This window comes from Heterodontus francisci, chromosome 43, assembly GCF_036365525.1.
Source record: "Heterodontus francisci isolate sHetFra1 chromosome 43, sHetFra1.hap1, whole genome shotgun sequence".
In the NCBI taxonomy this organism is placed as follows: Eukaryota; Metazoa; Chordata; class Chondrichthyes; order Heterodontiformes; family Heterodontidae; genus Heterodontus; species Heterodontus francisci.
The window spans coordinates 27,268,877-27,284,147 of NC_090413.1; the positions used below are offsets into that span (position 1 = coordinate 27,268,877).

Genomic DNA, 15,271 nt, shown 5'->3' on the forward strand with positions numbered 1-15,271 from the left:
AAAGTGAGCCTCATGAGCACCTGTGTTGACAGAAGGCCTTAGCATACAGTTTTTATGGGTACAATGAGATGATAAGGGCTTCTTATGAAAGGTCAGCAAGGCCGCCTCTGGGAGATAACTTCTTGGTTTGGTGGTCTCTTGCACGTGTCCTCATGTGAAGTGTCTGCTGATCAGAGATTTGCGAGTCTCCCTGCCATGCATGTTACTGCCTGGTGAGCTGGGCCCATGCGGTACCATCTTCATCAGCTGGTACTTCTTCAGGCACCTCATGCTCATGCTCATCCTCCTCCTCCGAGGATGATGCTCGCTCAGTGTCTTCCTCTAACTCCAGCGCTACTCTTAGAGCGCCAGGTTGTGCAATCTGCAGCAGAGAATAATGATGTGGCATACCCTTGAGGGTGCATATTGAAGGGTTCCACCAGATCTATTGAGGCATCTAAGCCTCATATTCAAAAGGCAAATAGCCTCCTCGATGGTGGGCCTTGTAGTCCCAAGGCATTGGTTGTATGTGTCCTCTGCCTGTATGTTAGGGTTGTGTACAGGGGTCAGAAACCATGATTTCAGTGGATATCCCTTGTCCCCATTATCTAGCCACAAAAGCATTTGGGTAGCCTGAACAGCAGAGGCAATTGGAACTGGCTCACGTACACCTGCAGTATTGCTTATGGTGGTCACAGACAACTTGAACATTCAGGGAGTGGAACTCCTTCCTGTTCGCAAAGGCACTTGGTTGAAGGTGCCTAGATGGCCACATGAATGCAGTCAATGATCCACTACAAAATCCAGTCATGGCCCCGAAGCTGAGTGCCCTCTTGGCCTGACTGGCTTGATTGATTGTGAACTTGATATATTGGCCAGCCCGACAGTACATGGCATCCGTGACCTCCTTTATGCAGCAATGGGCCACTGTCTGAGGGATGCCACACAGACCTCCAGACAATCCCTGCACCGAAGCACAGGGAGAAAAGTTGAGTGCCAATGCCACCTTTAACACAACAGGCATTGGATGTCCGCCACTTCCTACTGGCATCAACTCCTGCTCCAGCATATTGCACAGCTCCGCACCACCTGCCTGGAGAGATGCAGTCTTCGTAGAGATTGGTGCCCGGACATCGTCATGAAGAGGAACCTCTGCCAGTCCACCCTTCGAGCTGGGTAGCGCCTTCTATGACCTTAAGGCTGCCCTCTTACCCCCACGTGCCCTCCTCATCCATGTCCAATGGCTTCCCCAACCCACTAAAGCTCCCCTGGACAGGCGCTCCACATGGCTGTATTCCCATCTCTGTGCCACTCCTCCTCCTCAATGGAGGAGTCAAAGTCTGAAAACATTGACCCCATAAGCCAAATGAAGCCCACACTGTGATGAACCTCCCTAGAACCTTGTCCTGTCTCCAGTGGCTGCTGTGAACCTGGGAGACACCCTTTCACTAACAACACTTCACTTTGGCTCCAGCCTCTGCAGTACCTCTAAACTTGATAGCATTGCTTCTTCAAGTCACAGCCTGCAGACAACTTCAAAATATGGCTGCCAGTTCCCTCCACAACTCAACTGCTGCTCAGATCCGATCGGATTGCAGCAACCCGGGAGAAAAACATTGGGGTATTAAAAAAGTAATGCGCTTTCCCACTTTCTTTTGATTAATTATAAAAATAAAGGAGATGGGTAAAATGCCGTTTGACAGTTAAGAATCATCCATCTGGGTAACAAAGATTCTGTTTGCTTTCCAACTGGCATAGGAAGGCAAGGAGACAGTGATGGGCAAGTGAACAGTGATGGGAGAGTGGCAGGGCAGAATGGTTGGCGGCTGGCCATCATGTGATCATGGTTGGAATACGTCCAACCAGACTTAGCGATCCTAATTGAAAGTGACCTAAATTCATTTCACAGTCAGTAGACAGAGTAGTTCGTGCTGGATTCAAACACAAGTCCCAGAGGGTAAAAACCAATGAACTAATCCACTGCTGCACCTAGTCTATATTATTGTGCATTTAACCTGCAAAGATAGCTATCAACATAAGTTGTGCGATTTTACAATCCATATGCATTTTACATCAAAATAACAAAACACACAAAATATAACATTTGCAGTATAAATATCACTTTTGTATAGCTATTTTATAAGCAAATTATTTGTCATATTGGTTTATAACTGTTTTCAAAGTTTCAAGAAACACAAAAGTGGGACTTACAAACCAGATTTGACAGCATTAGGCACATCTCAGCATTGCCTGAGTGCATGTTATACATAATAAATATAAAAATAATTCAACAAAAGCGATCAATCCCTGGTAGAAGTTATTTGGATGCTTTGGGGGGAACTCTAGTCTTTCTGTTTCACTTCTAACCTGCACTGCTCGAGTACTTACATTTGAGTGCAGGCATCATTGTAGTACACTGAGGTCCTAGGGGAAGGGGGTCTTACCCTTTCTGTACTGTTCAGACATGTGGAAAAAGTGTCAAAGTTCAGAAGAATGCTCTTTGTTACCAAACACCAGATGAAGTGCACACATTCTGGGATTTTTATTCATGACTGTCCTGGCTACTTTTTGTTTTCAAACTTTCTGAAAATTTAACTAAATAAAATCAACATTGCCTCTTGGAAAAAAAACAAGTAGCTTTGACCAATGATATTCAAAAATATCAAATTGCCTTCAAGGTTTGAGTATTGGATTCTGTAGTGTGGGAACAGATAGAATTACCTTTTTTAGAACCAATTTTAGATGAACTTTAGGTAGAGTCAATTGTGTGATGTGCATTTGATAACCCCTTCACCATGCTAATATCAATTAATTTTTCTAACACTGGTTCTGTAACATATAGTGTCACTGAGGCTATGGGTTGATAACCACGTTTCACCCGACAAATCCCCAGTTGCCAAAACCCCATCATGTTGCTGTGCGGAGGAGTTCACATCAGGGCCCTCACTAAAGGGAGGGGAAAATCAAGAGGGAGAATTGCTCCACTCAGTCACTTTTCCTACCTCCTAGCAACAAGTCTGAAGGCAACACAGGCAGATACTGAGGCCTGTTGGCAGCTCACCCATTAGTGCTCTCAGCTGCAGAGGGCACTTATCATAGTACCCAATAACAAAGAAAGTATGAAAATGCCTTGGAGAAAGAACCTAAAACTCTTAAAAGCCTGGTTTTAAACCAAAATATGGAAAGTCATGTATTTTCAGTTCAGAAAAGACATCCTCCGCCAACACCTTGCAACTTAGAAAATCATTTAACTTTTATTTTGCTTAGGCTTCTATACTGGAAAATGATGGAGGGAAAATCAGAAGTGTCAGCCAGGCCAATCTCACATGCCCCCAAGTGAATGCAATGGAGCATTACTGGAGTGGCCTACTAAATTCAATTCTGGGTACTGCCTGTGCGGAGTTTGCAAGTTCTCCCTGTGACCGGGTGGGTTTTCGCCGGGTGCTCCAGTTTCCTCCCACCGCCAAAGACTTGCAGGTGATAGGTAAATTGGCCATTGTAAATTGCCCCTAGTATAGGTAGGTGGTAGGGGAATTGAGGGAAGGTGGGGATGTGGTAGGAATATGGGATTAGTGTTCTCTTTTCTTTTGGGCCTCCTTATCTCGAGAGACAATGGATACGCGCCTGGAGGTGGTCAGTGGATTAGTGTAGGGTTAGTATAAATGGGTGGTTGATGGTCGGCACAGACACGGTGGGCCGAAGGGCCTGTTTCAGTGCTGTATCTCTAAATAAATAAATAAATAAATCTGGGGGCGGGGGGGGGGTGGGAGTGGGGGGGGGTCAAGGCAGGGAACAAAAAGGGAAAAGTACCCTAGAATACACAAATCAATTAAAATTTAAAGGTATGATAATTCAACAAAAAGAGATTGTGCTAGTTGTGGTTGGTATTTTCATGTTTCTTTGATTTGAACTGAGCAAAGAAACAAGATTAAAAAGCAAAATTACTGAGATTTTTCTCTCATTTAAGTAATAAAATAATTTTTTTTTCAAAATGTTCAAAAAATCCAATACTCTAACCATTCAACATTATGTTAGAATTGCAATGTTGGCCTATTTTCAAAATGTGGAGCTAAATTTGAAGTCTCCTTCAGCCTTGAGGCTACTCGGGCCAGGGCCACATAGCCAGGCCAGGAAAGTCAGGTGTGCCTTAAGATACCTCATCATATAAAAATATACAATTAAAAAAACTCACAAACATCAATCAGCAAATTGCTACACAATGGTATGTTCTGAAGTAATGATAATTCTGTGATTACTGAAATAAATAAAGTCATGTATTAAATGATGTGATGGAGTTGTTCAGAGCTGGCCCGGCTCAAAGTGCAGCACCACCCATGACAAAATACCTAGCACCAAGTTAGATTTTTCAACTTCCCCACACTTTACTCCCCTTGTCTCCTTAAGGTGTCAACCTTTGTTGGGGGGGTTACCGTCCCAGAGGAAACAGCAGCTCTCTAGTATTATGCCCAAGTGGCTGTTCTTCATGTGCGAGTCTAGATAATGGGTGCTGGCAGGCTTTTTAGTCGTGAGAGTCTCTCAGCCCAAGCTTGAATCCAATCCTGTCCTGATCCGATACCCACACAGAGACACATTCTCCAGCAGAAGTGAGGTCAGACTTCAACCATTCAAGTTTTCGAAAAGCAATTTCATAAATACTGAGGATTTAAAAAATGTAATTTCATAGGCTAGTAATATCTGTTGCTGATAATAGCAAACAAGAATTATGCATTTGTAAGGCATTTCCTATCCATCATTTTAACATAGATATTATCTTGGTAATGTCACCCAAATACATTAAGGATTTGTACACTACTATCAACGTTTGATGCTTTGTATTCATTTGATATTCATTGCTGGAAGTTTGAAAGAAAAGCTGAAAAAAGGGTCATGCTGCTTCAGGATAACAAGCTGCCAAATATTCCAATTTCTCCACGGTTCCCTGAGGACACTGGTGCATGATGGTATATGATTCCAACCCTGATTCCTCACCTTCATGTTGTGAGCCTATGTGATGGATCTCCGCAAAGTATTTAATCATTTTGGGCATCATAGTTGAGCCTGATTCTGTCTTACCTAATGCTCACACAGGAACACCTTGCACAAGAGAATATTGGATGGTGATCAAGAGCAGGAACTCTAGCTGATTTTCTTCTCAAAGTACCCAGGGGCAGTGTTTTCCCAACTGACATAGCAGCAGCAAACAAATACTGCTTGAACCTTTTTCACCCTAATTTTCCTCACCTCTCCTGAAGGCACCTCGTCTTGGAGGGATATGGTTCCATAAGGACCAGCAGCCCTCTGGTAGCTACTTAAGTGGCTACATTAAACCGAATGGCCTTTCAGGCCAAGTACTGAAGGCGAACACTCTAAAATAATTCAAGAGGAAATTAAATACGGCAATGAGGACCACATTTTCTACAGATTAGTTTAACAAAGAGCAGTATAGAGACAATGGACCAAATGGCCTTCTTCTGGGTTATACTCCTCTACAGTTCTATGAGCTAGATGGGCCCAACAGCCTCTTTTATTTGTACTTGCCTCCTGTACTAAACAGGCAGAGAAGAGAGGGGAGAAAATAACTGAGTTACTTGGGGAAAACAATCTATAAACCTTAATAAGCTGAATCAATACACACCAAACCATGATGGTGTAGATAATCATTCGGACCCAATCTGTGATAATATTTCAAAATAACGTCTCGTTTAAACAGTTTAATTGTAGGTTTAGTGTTGACGACTTTGACTTAACAGATAAAATTGTCTTAATTACAGTGTGAATGTATCCATTAAAATCTTTATTTGCAATGTTACTGTGTTCTTATTTAAAAAATATATATTAACTTCATATTAATTTCAGCCTAAATAGTCTCCCATGGAATTGCTTTATAGATAATCTGGAAAATAGTGCTGATATCTAGCACTAAGAGGGATCTGTATTTATAACCTGGCCTGTTTTTTCAATACTACTTCTCAGGTACTTCCTGGGATGAAGTGGTCTAAATAGGCACATCCAGAAGTCTCTAAGAGGCTAATTGCTGAAGGAACATTGTGTAGAGTGGCAGCTACTTTCAGCTTATTTTCCCCCACTGTCCCTTTCAGGTTCTTCCATCTTGCCAACTAACTGCTTGTATATTCTCCGCTGCTGTCCCTGGAGAGATGCCAGGTTATCCAAGTGTAAAAAACAAGAAGGAGATGGTTTTATATGTTCTAATGAAAGGTCACTGACCTGAAACGTTAACTCTGCTTCTCTCTCCACAGATGCTGCCAGACCTGCTGAGTATTTCCAGCCCTTTTTGTTTTTATTTATTATAGAAGGAAATGGCTGTTTTGTTTCTTTATACGTTGACATTCAGAAGCACGACTTCTGCAGTGTGATGAATGTGCATAGACGTAAGGCATTTATATATAATTAATAGATATAATTTAGTTATTTTCCTTTTATTTATTTCGCGAACTTCATGCTCAAGGGAAGTAACAGTAGCAATGATGAGTGGAAACTTTCCCAGTTCCTGCACCTAATTAATATCAGTTTAAATGTGTGCTAAATACAGAGTAAAGCTCCCTCAACTCTACCCTAACAATATGCCTCAGTCCTAACTTCAGACAATAAATTTTACTGCATCATTGCCAGTCTTGCATTTCCCAGTTTTGTAGTTCTGGTTGCCATATTCTATAAAGGATATGGAGGCACTGGAGAGGGTGCAGAGAAAATTTACAAGGATGATACCAGAAATGCTTGGGTATACATATTGGGAAAGGATGAACAGGCTGGGTCTCTTTTCTCTTGAGAAAAGGCGGCTGAGGGGTGACTTAGCAGAGGTCTTTAAAATTATGAAAGGTTTTGATAGAGTGGATACAGATAGAATGTTTCCACTTGTGCGAAGGAGGCCATCAATAGAAGATAGTCACCAAGAAATCCAACAGGGAATTCAGAATAAACTTCTTTCCTGAAACAGTGGTGAATGTGGAACTCACTACCACAGGGAGTGGTAGAAGTGAATAGTGTAGATGCATTTAACGGGAGGCTCGATAAGCATATGAGGGAGAAGGGAATAGAGGGTTACGCTGATGGATTTAGAAGAAGAAAGACAGGAGGAGGCTCGAGTGCAGCATAAACGCGATGGACTGGTTGGGTCGAATGGCTTGTTTCTGAGCCATATATCCGATATAATCCATTCTCTAAGTGAGCTTGCCAATTGGTACTAAATTAGAAATTGTTTTGACTCCAGTAGGAATTGGATTAAGACTGCCCAAACTCAATTCATGCAAGACCCTTACAATGAGAAACAGGAGATTTTAATTCCATCTGTCTGAACTAGATTTGAACCCAGATCCTAGAAGTGAATGAGCAGCATTTAACCCCAACTCCACCCACGTTCTAGTTCGCAGTTTTATGCTTAGATTAAGAAATTCTTGATTTGAAATAAATATTAACCTGCTCTTCCCAAGGTTCATATAAGTCTAGGTTTGCTGAACTTATTTTCCCTCTCTGCTCCTTTCTGGTTGCTCCATTGTTCCCACCAACTGTTCCCAGTGGCCGTCAGGATGTGTACGAGTGTAGCCTGGTGATGGCTCTCTCTCTCTCTAAGCAATTTTTTTTAATGAGGATATTTTGATTTTTTTCCCCAATGCTTTTCACCAGAAGATGCTGACTCTTACTGGAGTACAATCCCGACAGCACTCCAGCACCTCACCCAATTAACCATTCTTATTGTGTGAGCTCAAACAGTGTGTGTCAGAAAATATTCAACCATGGAGACTGATCATGTCCTCACAATCAATTTCTTTCTCGTCGGAATCACTGGATAGCAATGAGCAGGAGGAATCCGTCTGATTTTTTCCCCCCTCTTCCTAACATGGAAGCACTCAGGCCAGTCTTAGCTCCTGGCAGAGATCAGCTAAGTCACCATAAATTGGGGATCAACTCTGGGACCTTCCTGGTCTGTAGGACTATATCATACCCAGTGGTGCACATTCCTACTAAGACATCGGGAGAGCTCTGACCAATTACTTACCAGAGAGTAATTAATTTTTACTTTGGAAATAAATGTATGCTCAGTAAATAATACTAATATGAGGAATGACCATCTTACATTAAGAAAAAGAAAACTGTATCTGGTTAAACAAAGATTTAGTGGTATTTAGATTTCAAATAAATAAAAGAAATACACGATGAACATGTTGTTTTGAATTGGACAACAATTACAAAAAATGTACACATTGGACATGTCAACATGTACCTGACATAGCTGATACATGCAGAACGTGTAAATGAGGCCAGAAACTGCTGATTTCAGCAGACAGAAACGTAATATACTGGTACCAAATTCTGCTGTTTGCTATTTTAAACTATCCTGCTTTGAGGAATGAATTTGCCAGTTTGCAACTAAGCCCAGAGTAAGATCTCTGTCTAATGGCTTGCTCTTCTGATTGTTGCTATATGTAATCTTTTGTCCTCTCTTGCAGCCCTTCCTCTTTTTAGTTTTCAGAGCGTCTAGTTAAAGTTCATGCACCATTTTTGGAAGAGTTGTAGATGAAAGAAAAATGTCAGGGAATTACTTTCTGTGCAATATACTCAGTCCCATCTCTTATGGAAAAGTATAGATTCCTTAATTACTGTATGAGAATACTGATTGTCTGGCTTAATCAAAACCAGTTACTCTACCACCAACTCCCCCACAACAGCCTGGTGAAGGCAATGACATGGAGGGATTGCCTTATCTTGGAGCGTCTCCATTCATTTCAGTGGGATGTGGACCATTAGACCAACCTGGGAAGTGATCTGGGCCACCTAACCAATGGCCAGAGACCCAGCCCTACTAAAATGAATGGTTCATTCAGTTCCCATGAAAGGTCATTGATCTGAAACGTTAACTATGTTTCTCTCCCCACAGATGCTGCCTGGCCTGCTGAGTATTTCCAGCATTTTCTGCTTTTATTTCAGATTTCCAGCATCTGCAGTATTTTGCTTTTGTGGTAAAATGAAAGGAGCTGTTTTGGGACACAAGCCATCACTTGGAGGGCAGGAGCCTGAAATGAAGGCTTTCCAAAAAGGAAGAAATTAAATGTTATTTTGATACTAGTCAAATATATGATTATTACTGTACTTCCCAGATAGAGATGGGAGTGTTACTTAAAACAGGTAGTCTCCTCTTGATTTTTTTTCTCTCTTTAGTTTAGCTATAACCAGTACCAATCGCCAAATTATTGACAGTTTCTGGGTGGATTTCTGCCTCACATTTACATCCACTTGAAGCTGGGCGGTAGAGAATAGCTGAACTCACTTCATATAGGATGCAGCTGTCAGAATAAGAGATGGATTTTAACCCAGATTCCAACAAAGCAGGAAATGCATCATTCTGGTTTCTTGTTTGGATTGAATTCCCTCATTTAAATTCAATTTTTTTCCATTCTCTGGCCAAGGCGCCAGACAGTTGATCAATTATATACCTACACCAAGAGGTGAGAGAACATTTTGGGGTGCTGGGCCCTGATTTCACCCCTTACCTGTTCTATAGGATTAGCGCCCCACCATGAGGTGAATCACAAATGCAATGTTCGGCTAGACCATGGAATAGCAAGCTGGAGCACATTAGGGCACCGTGCCACCTTACAAATCAGTAACTTGTCCACAGTGTTCCCAAAATGTCTTGCCAAGTGGTCTATTCAATTAAAAGTTTCAAAACAATTACAGTTGGAAACAGCTATTCTGGCAAAGTTTAACTTTATTTTTTAAATTAGCCTTCAGCTCAGCTCTATGATCATATTAAATTCAAGTTGTTTAGTACCAAAATATCACATAACATTATCTATTAAACAAGCTCTACTTACGCAGCTATTGACAAGTTGGCAGCTGACAATGGACTCACTTCTGCTACCTCCTTGGCTTTCTGCAGTGCAAGTTTCTGATTGGCAGCTTCCTCCTCCTCTTGTTCATCCTATTGTGACACATTGAGTGCTTCTGTGAGAAACTTAAATAAGTTGATAAGAAACAGAGTACTGATTGTACTAATGCTGTATACTAATAATATTGCAGTATGTTAACTGATAACAGCTGTAGCAATGCTCTATATATGTGTTATTACTGTGCTCTACTAATAGCTGTAGCAATGTCGTGTACTAAATGTTACAAACTGCTGATTAACAGCATACCTTTTGTTCTCTTGGTTTGATTCCAATCTACAACATTAGATGAAAGTCTTTCACTTCGCTCGAAGCACTAATGTGAAACGAGCCTGGTCCAGTTTCAGTACAAGTCCCAGTGGAAATGGATCCACAGCACAAAACTGCCGCAAGGATGGCTGGTGTGTAAAAGCAAAAAAAACCGATATGCACTGGTGCATATGAGCGCTCCTCCAGGATGGGAGCTGAAGCACATTGGGTGGAGCAAGGTAAAAGGAACTTTATGCTGCATTTGGCCTGGGCTGTACTTGACCTGGGACTGCATGATGTTCTCACTGGCTATCTAAAATGGAAGGTGTTCCAACCTCAGCACTAATATTTCTTTGCCTTCTTGAGCATAAAAAGTTACCAAATAAAACATTAAGTGACATAACTATTTTATTTTACCTTTGTAAGTTCTTGTGCATTGGCAAGGTTGTCCACAGCGATGGCCAAGAATACGTTCAACAGAGTGTCTGGTTGGCAAAATGAAGGTAATAACAGGGATAGCATGTGCACAAAAAACGCTAAAGAGATCATATACCAGGTTTCCACTCATTTACATAGGTTGCAGGAAAGAAACCTATGAAGCGTCTTTTTGTTGACTATTGTTGAACATGGTATGGAACATATGAAAAGAAGGGGAAGACTGTCAGGCCCTTTAATGGTCACCATTAACTAAATTATAAAACTTTATGCAGTGTCTCCTCTGGAAAAGGTCTAGAAAACACTTCTCTGACTCCTTACACCAATCAAGTATGTTTCAGGAGACCATGATGCATCACTAGGCAGATTTAACAAGCCCCCTCTCTCAAGTTGCTTCAATATCGTTCTCTTATCAAGAGCCACCCTAAAGAACTGTAAAGAACCCACACACTTCAGAAATTGATGCTCTACCTATCAGGTGAATAACAAGTTAATGGTTCTACTCAAAGTCCAAAGTTCTGGCTGGTAGGGTGGTGTGAGTCTGCGTAATAATTTCAGGGCCATACAGTGGTTTCCATTCTGATCAAGCACAGCAGGGAGGAACTGCAGAAGTTCCTACTGTTGAAGGGAAACCCACATCTACATGGCTCCAGACCTCCTGGAAGCAGTCTACTGGGATACTGACAGAAGGCTATGTGCCTTCTTTCTTGGCTGCAGGCCAAGGTCAGGAGGTGAAAGAAAGGGAACGTAAACAAAATAAAGAAGGATAGAAGCTCAAAACAAAAATATATTCCTGGTACTGCTTTAATAGCCCACATAATAAATCAGAGCATTGCATTTTTGTCACACTATCAGCTTGCACCATTGTAGACCTGTCTCTGTGTAGACAGGGGCCAAGCAGATGCCAGGCACACTCCCACAGGAGAGAGGGGTGCATTCTGAGCCAATTAGATTACTTCCAAGCAGCTGATTTCAGAATGTCTTGGGTGTAAACCTCAGTATAAGAATCATCTCTACCCAATACAAAATACTGTGCATTCCGGAAATCTGAAATAAAAATAGAAAATGCTGGAAATATTCAGCAGGTCAGGCAGCATTTGTGGAGAGAGAAACAGAGTTAACATTTCAGCTCGATGACCTTTCATCAGAGATCTGATGAAAGGTCATCGACAATCAAATCTGCCCTCTTTGCCATCAATACTAAATAACACAGGAACAACCCATTGGAGAAACAGGAGGATATAACTTTATAAAAAGGGCATCTCAGCCCTATTGGTTTCATGGTAAAATAGAGTAAATAAAAAAATTGTTGGTCCAACCTCTATTAATCTCACAATAACGATCATGGGATACAACAGCGGGGATTGGGCAACATATCATCATTTTATCTCTTAAGGGATCAGTTATGAAGCACAAATTTTGGAAACCTATCTCAGAAAGGTGTTACTGGCCCTGAAGAAAGTTCAATAATTCATCAGAATTACACCTGGGAAAGAGAGCTGAGGGTGGTAAGGGGGTGATCTGATTGTGGTATTTATAATAACGCCAAGGTAGACAGGGAACAGCTCTTTCCTCCAGGAAAGAAATTCAGAACTAGAGGGTTGGAGGGAAAGTAACAGAATTCTCACCAGGAATGTGCAGTACAGAAAGCTGGGCTAATTATAACTTGCTTTAACTATCAAGTTATGTCCATGTTTTTGGTGGGACTGGGCCAGAAAACTGCGTGGATATTCCAAAGTTTGAAATGACAAGGATACAGTTCCCAAAGAGAGTCAGAACAATGAAATAGACTGAAGAGATCATCCCTCTGTTAACACCGCCCTGGGATTCTATCCCATCGTACATTACAACATTCCAATCTTCACCAGTCAGAATCTAGAGGGAAATAAATGTGACAATCACCCACTTAAAATTCATTTTTCTTTCCTGTCGTCCTTGTATTAGCAAGAAAATAAAGTCTTGGGGCGGCACACACATTCTGTACATTGGAGATGGAAGCATGTTAGGCATCCCTTCCAAACTCCCAACTGCAACTGTCAACCATCAAATTCTTGTAATATTCTGGAGAAATCAAGCAGTATAATAATACATTACTCCTTTTTTTAATAGATACCACAGGCCTGAGCAGAAAAAAACTACACAATTTAGATTGAACACCAGGCCACTTTAATTGCCTGCATAACAGTAATTCATTGTGTGACGTTCTTTGAGACATATTGACATAAAAGGTTTTATAGAAATACTGTACATTGCTATTTATTAATTTTTAAAGAACTAATCTACATTTTTTTTTACTCAAGACTAATGAGAATTGGTGGGATTTTCACTGTCCTGACTTATTTCTACCTGCTTGCCTGCAGCCAGTGTTATACCATCGTATCTTACCTGAAATACAGTCATTATTGCTGCAGGGAAAGTGTCAAAGTTGGTGGAGGGTGTGCCAGTCTCAAAATTAAATCTGTAACATTTAAAAAGAGGGAACTTGGAATCAAAACTATGTTTTTCTTGCTGGTTCATTTGAAAACACATTATGCTTTCTTTCTAATTGTCCCCCCTACTTTTCTGAAATCCTTCTTGCCTGTTGCAATGCCTTACCCAAATGCTCATTCTTTATATGTGAGCATAGACAGTGAAAGTCTATTTAACTATAGGGTAGGGTAGGTATCACAATGAAAACTTGACTCTTCTTCCTGCATACACACTTTCCCGTTCAGGTCACTGAATAGAGATGGACTTTTCCCTTCTTGGATCTGGGGCGTGGATGTCAGGTGCAGCATCCCAGTTGCTTGCCCTGCTAAGATCTGCTAATTCAGCCCAAGAATTGGCCTGCTCTGTTTGATTGAGAGTAGGCAGTGCATTCATCAAATTTGTTATCAGGGCATCTAATCTCTTGTTATTTTCAAATCCTCCCTTTCCCCGTAACTTGTTAAAAATGGTAGACTTATGTTATGCTTCAACTTTCTTGCACTTCTATATAAACAATTATGTCATAGAATCATAGAGTCATAGAGTTATACAGGACAGAAACAGGCCCTTCGGCCCATCGTGTCCATGCCGGCCATCAAGCACCTAACTATTCTAATCCCATTTTCCAGCACTTGGCCCATAGTCTTGTATGCTATGGCATTTCAAGTGCTCATCTAAATACTTCTCAAATGTTGTGGCAGTGCGTTCCAGATTCTAACCACCCTCTGGGTGAAAATTCTTTTCCTCAAATCCCCTCTAAACCTCCTGCCCCTTACCTTAAATCTATGCTCCCTGGTTATTGACACCTCCGCTAAGGGAAAAAGTTTCTTCCTAACTAACCTATCAATGCTCCTCATAATTTTATATACAATGATGTGAGTTGGAGCATTCCAATTTTTTTTGAAAATCATATCTAAAAAGCATTAATTTTGCTATTTTTGAAACAGATCCATATTACTACACAGATAAACAATATGTTGGCAATGTTACTGTTACAAAGTCAGAAACACTTTATCCTAGCAAGGAGTCAAGGCTCTCAGGAGGAAAGCAGGGGAGAAAAACTGACAAAAAGCAAAAAAAAAAGAACCAGATGTGATGCATTCAGAAAAGGTGAACACATTACAGCACTGTTTATATGGATAAAAGCAACAGCAGCACAAACTCGACTCATCTGACTATAAAACTTGTTCCTTCTTGTCAAACCTACAACTTTTATTCACAGTTGTGTTTGGACAAAGTTCCCTCCATGTTCAATCATAACATAGCAAAGTCACACACCACGATCGACCGTAACACAGTATTTAGCAAAACCACACACAATAATCAATTATAGTACAGTGCTTACTTAGCAAGATCTCCTACTGCAGTTGATAATGTTTGAAATCAGTCCCTGGCTATGACCCCATTACATGTACCATTATTGCTAATCAAACCATTTCCTTCATATAGTTAAATATTTACAATATGATGCAAGATTTGATTTAAGAATACAATCACAGATGACATGCATACACAACAAAATATCTAGGAATCTGATACGTACTGGCCGCCAAAGAGCTGCATCCCTAAAAGAGCAAATACAACGATAAAGAGGAACAATAGGAACAATAAGCTAATAATAGACTTCATGGAGCTCAGTAAGGAGACGACCAAGTTTCGAAGAGAAGCCCAGTACCTGGGGAAGAAGAAATCTCGATCAGTTTTATAGTGGTAGAGGAAGCTAAAATTCGATACAGCACAAAATCCTCTACCTGCGTTACTGAGAATGAGAAATGTTCTCAGTGTTTGTTTATACAGACTGAAAGCCCGATCCCACCTGAACAATCGCAAGCATTCCTCTAAAAGGAAGGTACCACTTAAAAAAAAATCAGTTTGTTCAAAATAAAATTTGTAATGATCATTAAACTTGTATTGATGATACATTGTTACTGGATGTAGTATTTGACCAACTAGCAGTCTCAATTCAATACCTCATTATGTCAAGACTAAACACTAAATATTGTATATAGCCAAATATCCTCTGTAGAATACTTTGCAAGTTTATTCATAGAAACATAGAAAATAGGAGCAGGAGTAGGCCATTCGGCCCTTCGAGCCTGCTCTGCCATTCATTATGATCATGGCTGATCATCCAACTCAGTCGCCTGTTCCGGCTTTCGCCCCATACCCTTTGATCCCTTTAGACCCAAGAGCTATATTTAACTCCTTTTTGAAAACATACAATGTTTTGGCCTCAACTG

The 15,271-nt window shown here is 40.9% G+C and overlaps 1 protein-coding gene across 1 annotated transcript in view; it reads right to left on the minus strand.

The window, feature by feature from the left end:
• LOC137355764 (voltage-dependent P/Q-type calcium channel subunit alpha-1A-like) overlaps positions 1-15,271 on the minus strand; it is a 644,715-nt gene that overhangs the window by 226,591 nt on the left and 402,853 nt on the right. Inside the window, exons 16-20 of the mRNA XM_068021264.1 lie at positions 14,575-14,706; positions 12,951-13,023; positions 12,323-12,440; positions 10,548-10,615; positions 9,810-9,916 (exon numbers count right to left, since the gene is read on the minus strand). Of these exons, the coding sequence (XP_067877365.1) occupies positions 9,810-9,916; positions 10,548-10,615; positions 12,323-12,440; positions 12,951-13,023; positions 14,575-14,706 (498 nt within the window). The remainder of the gene's footprint in view (positions 1-9,809; positions 9,917-10,547; positions 10,616-12,322; positions 12,441-12,950; positions 13,024-14,574; positions 14,707-15,271) is intronic.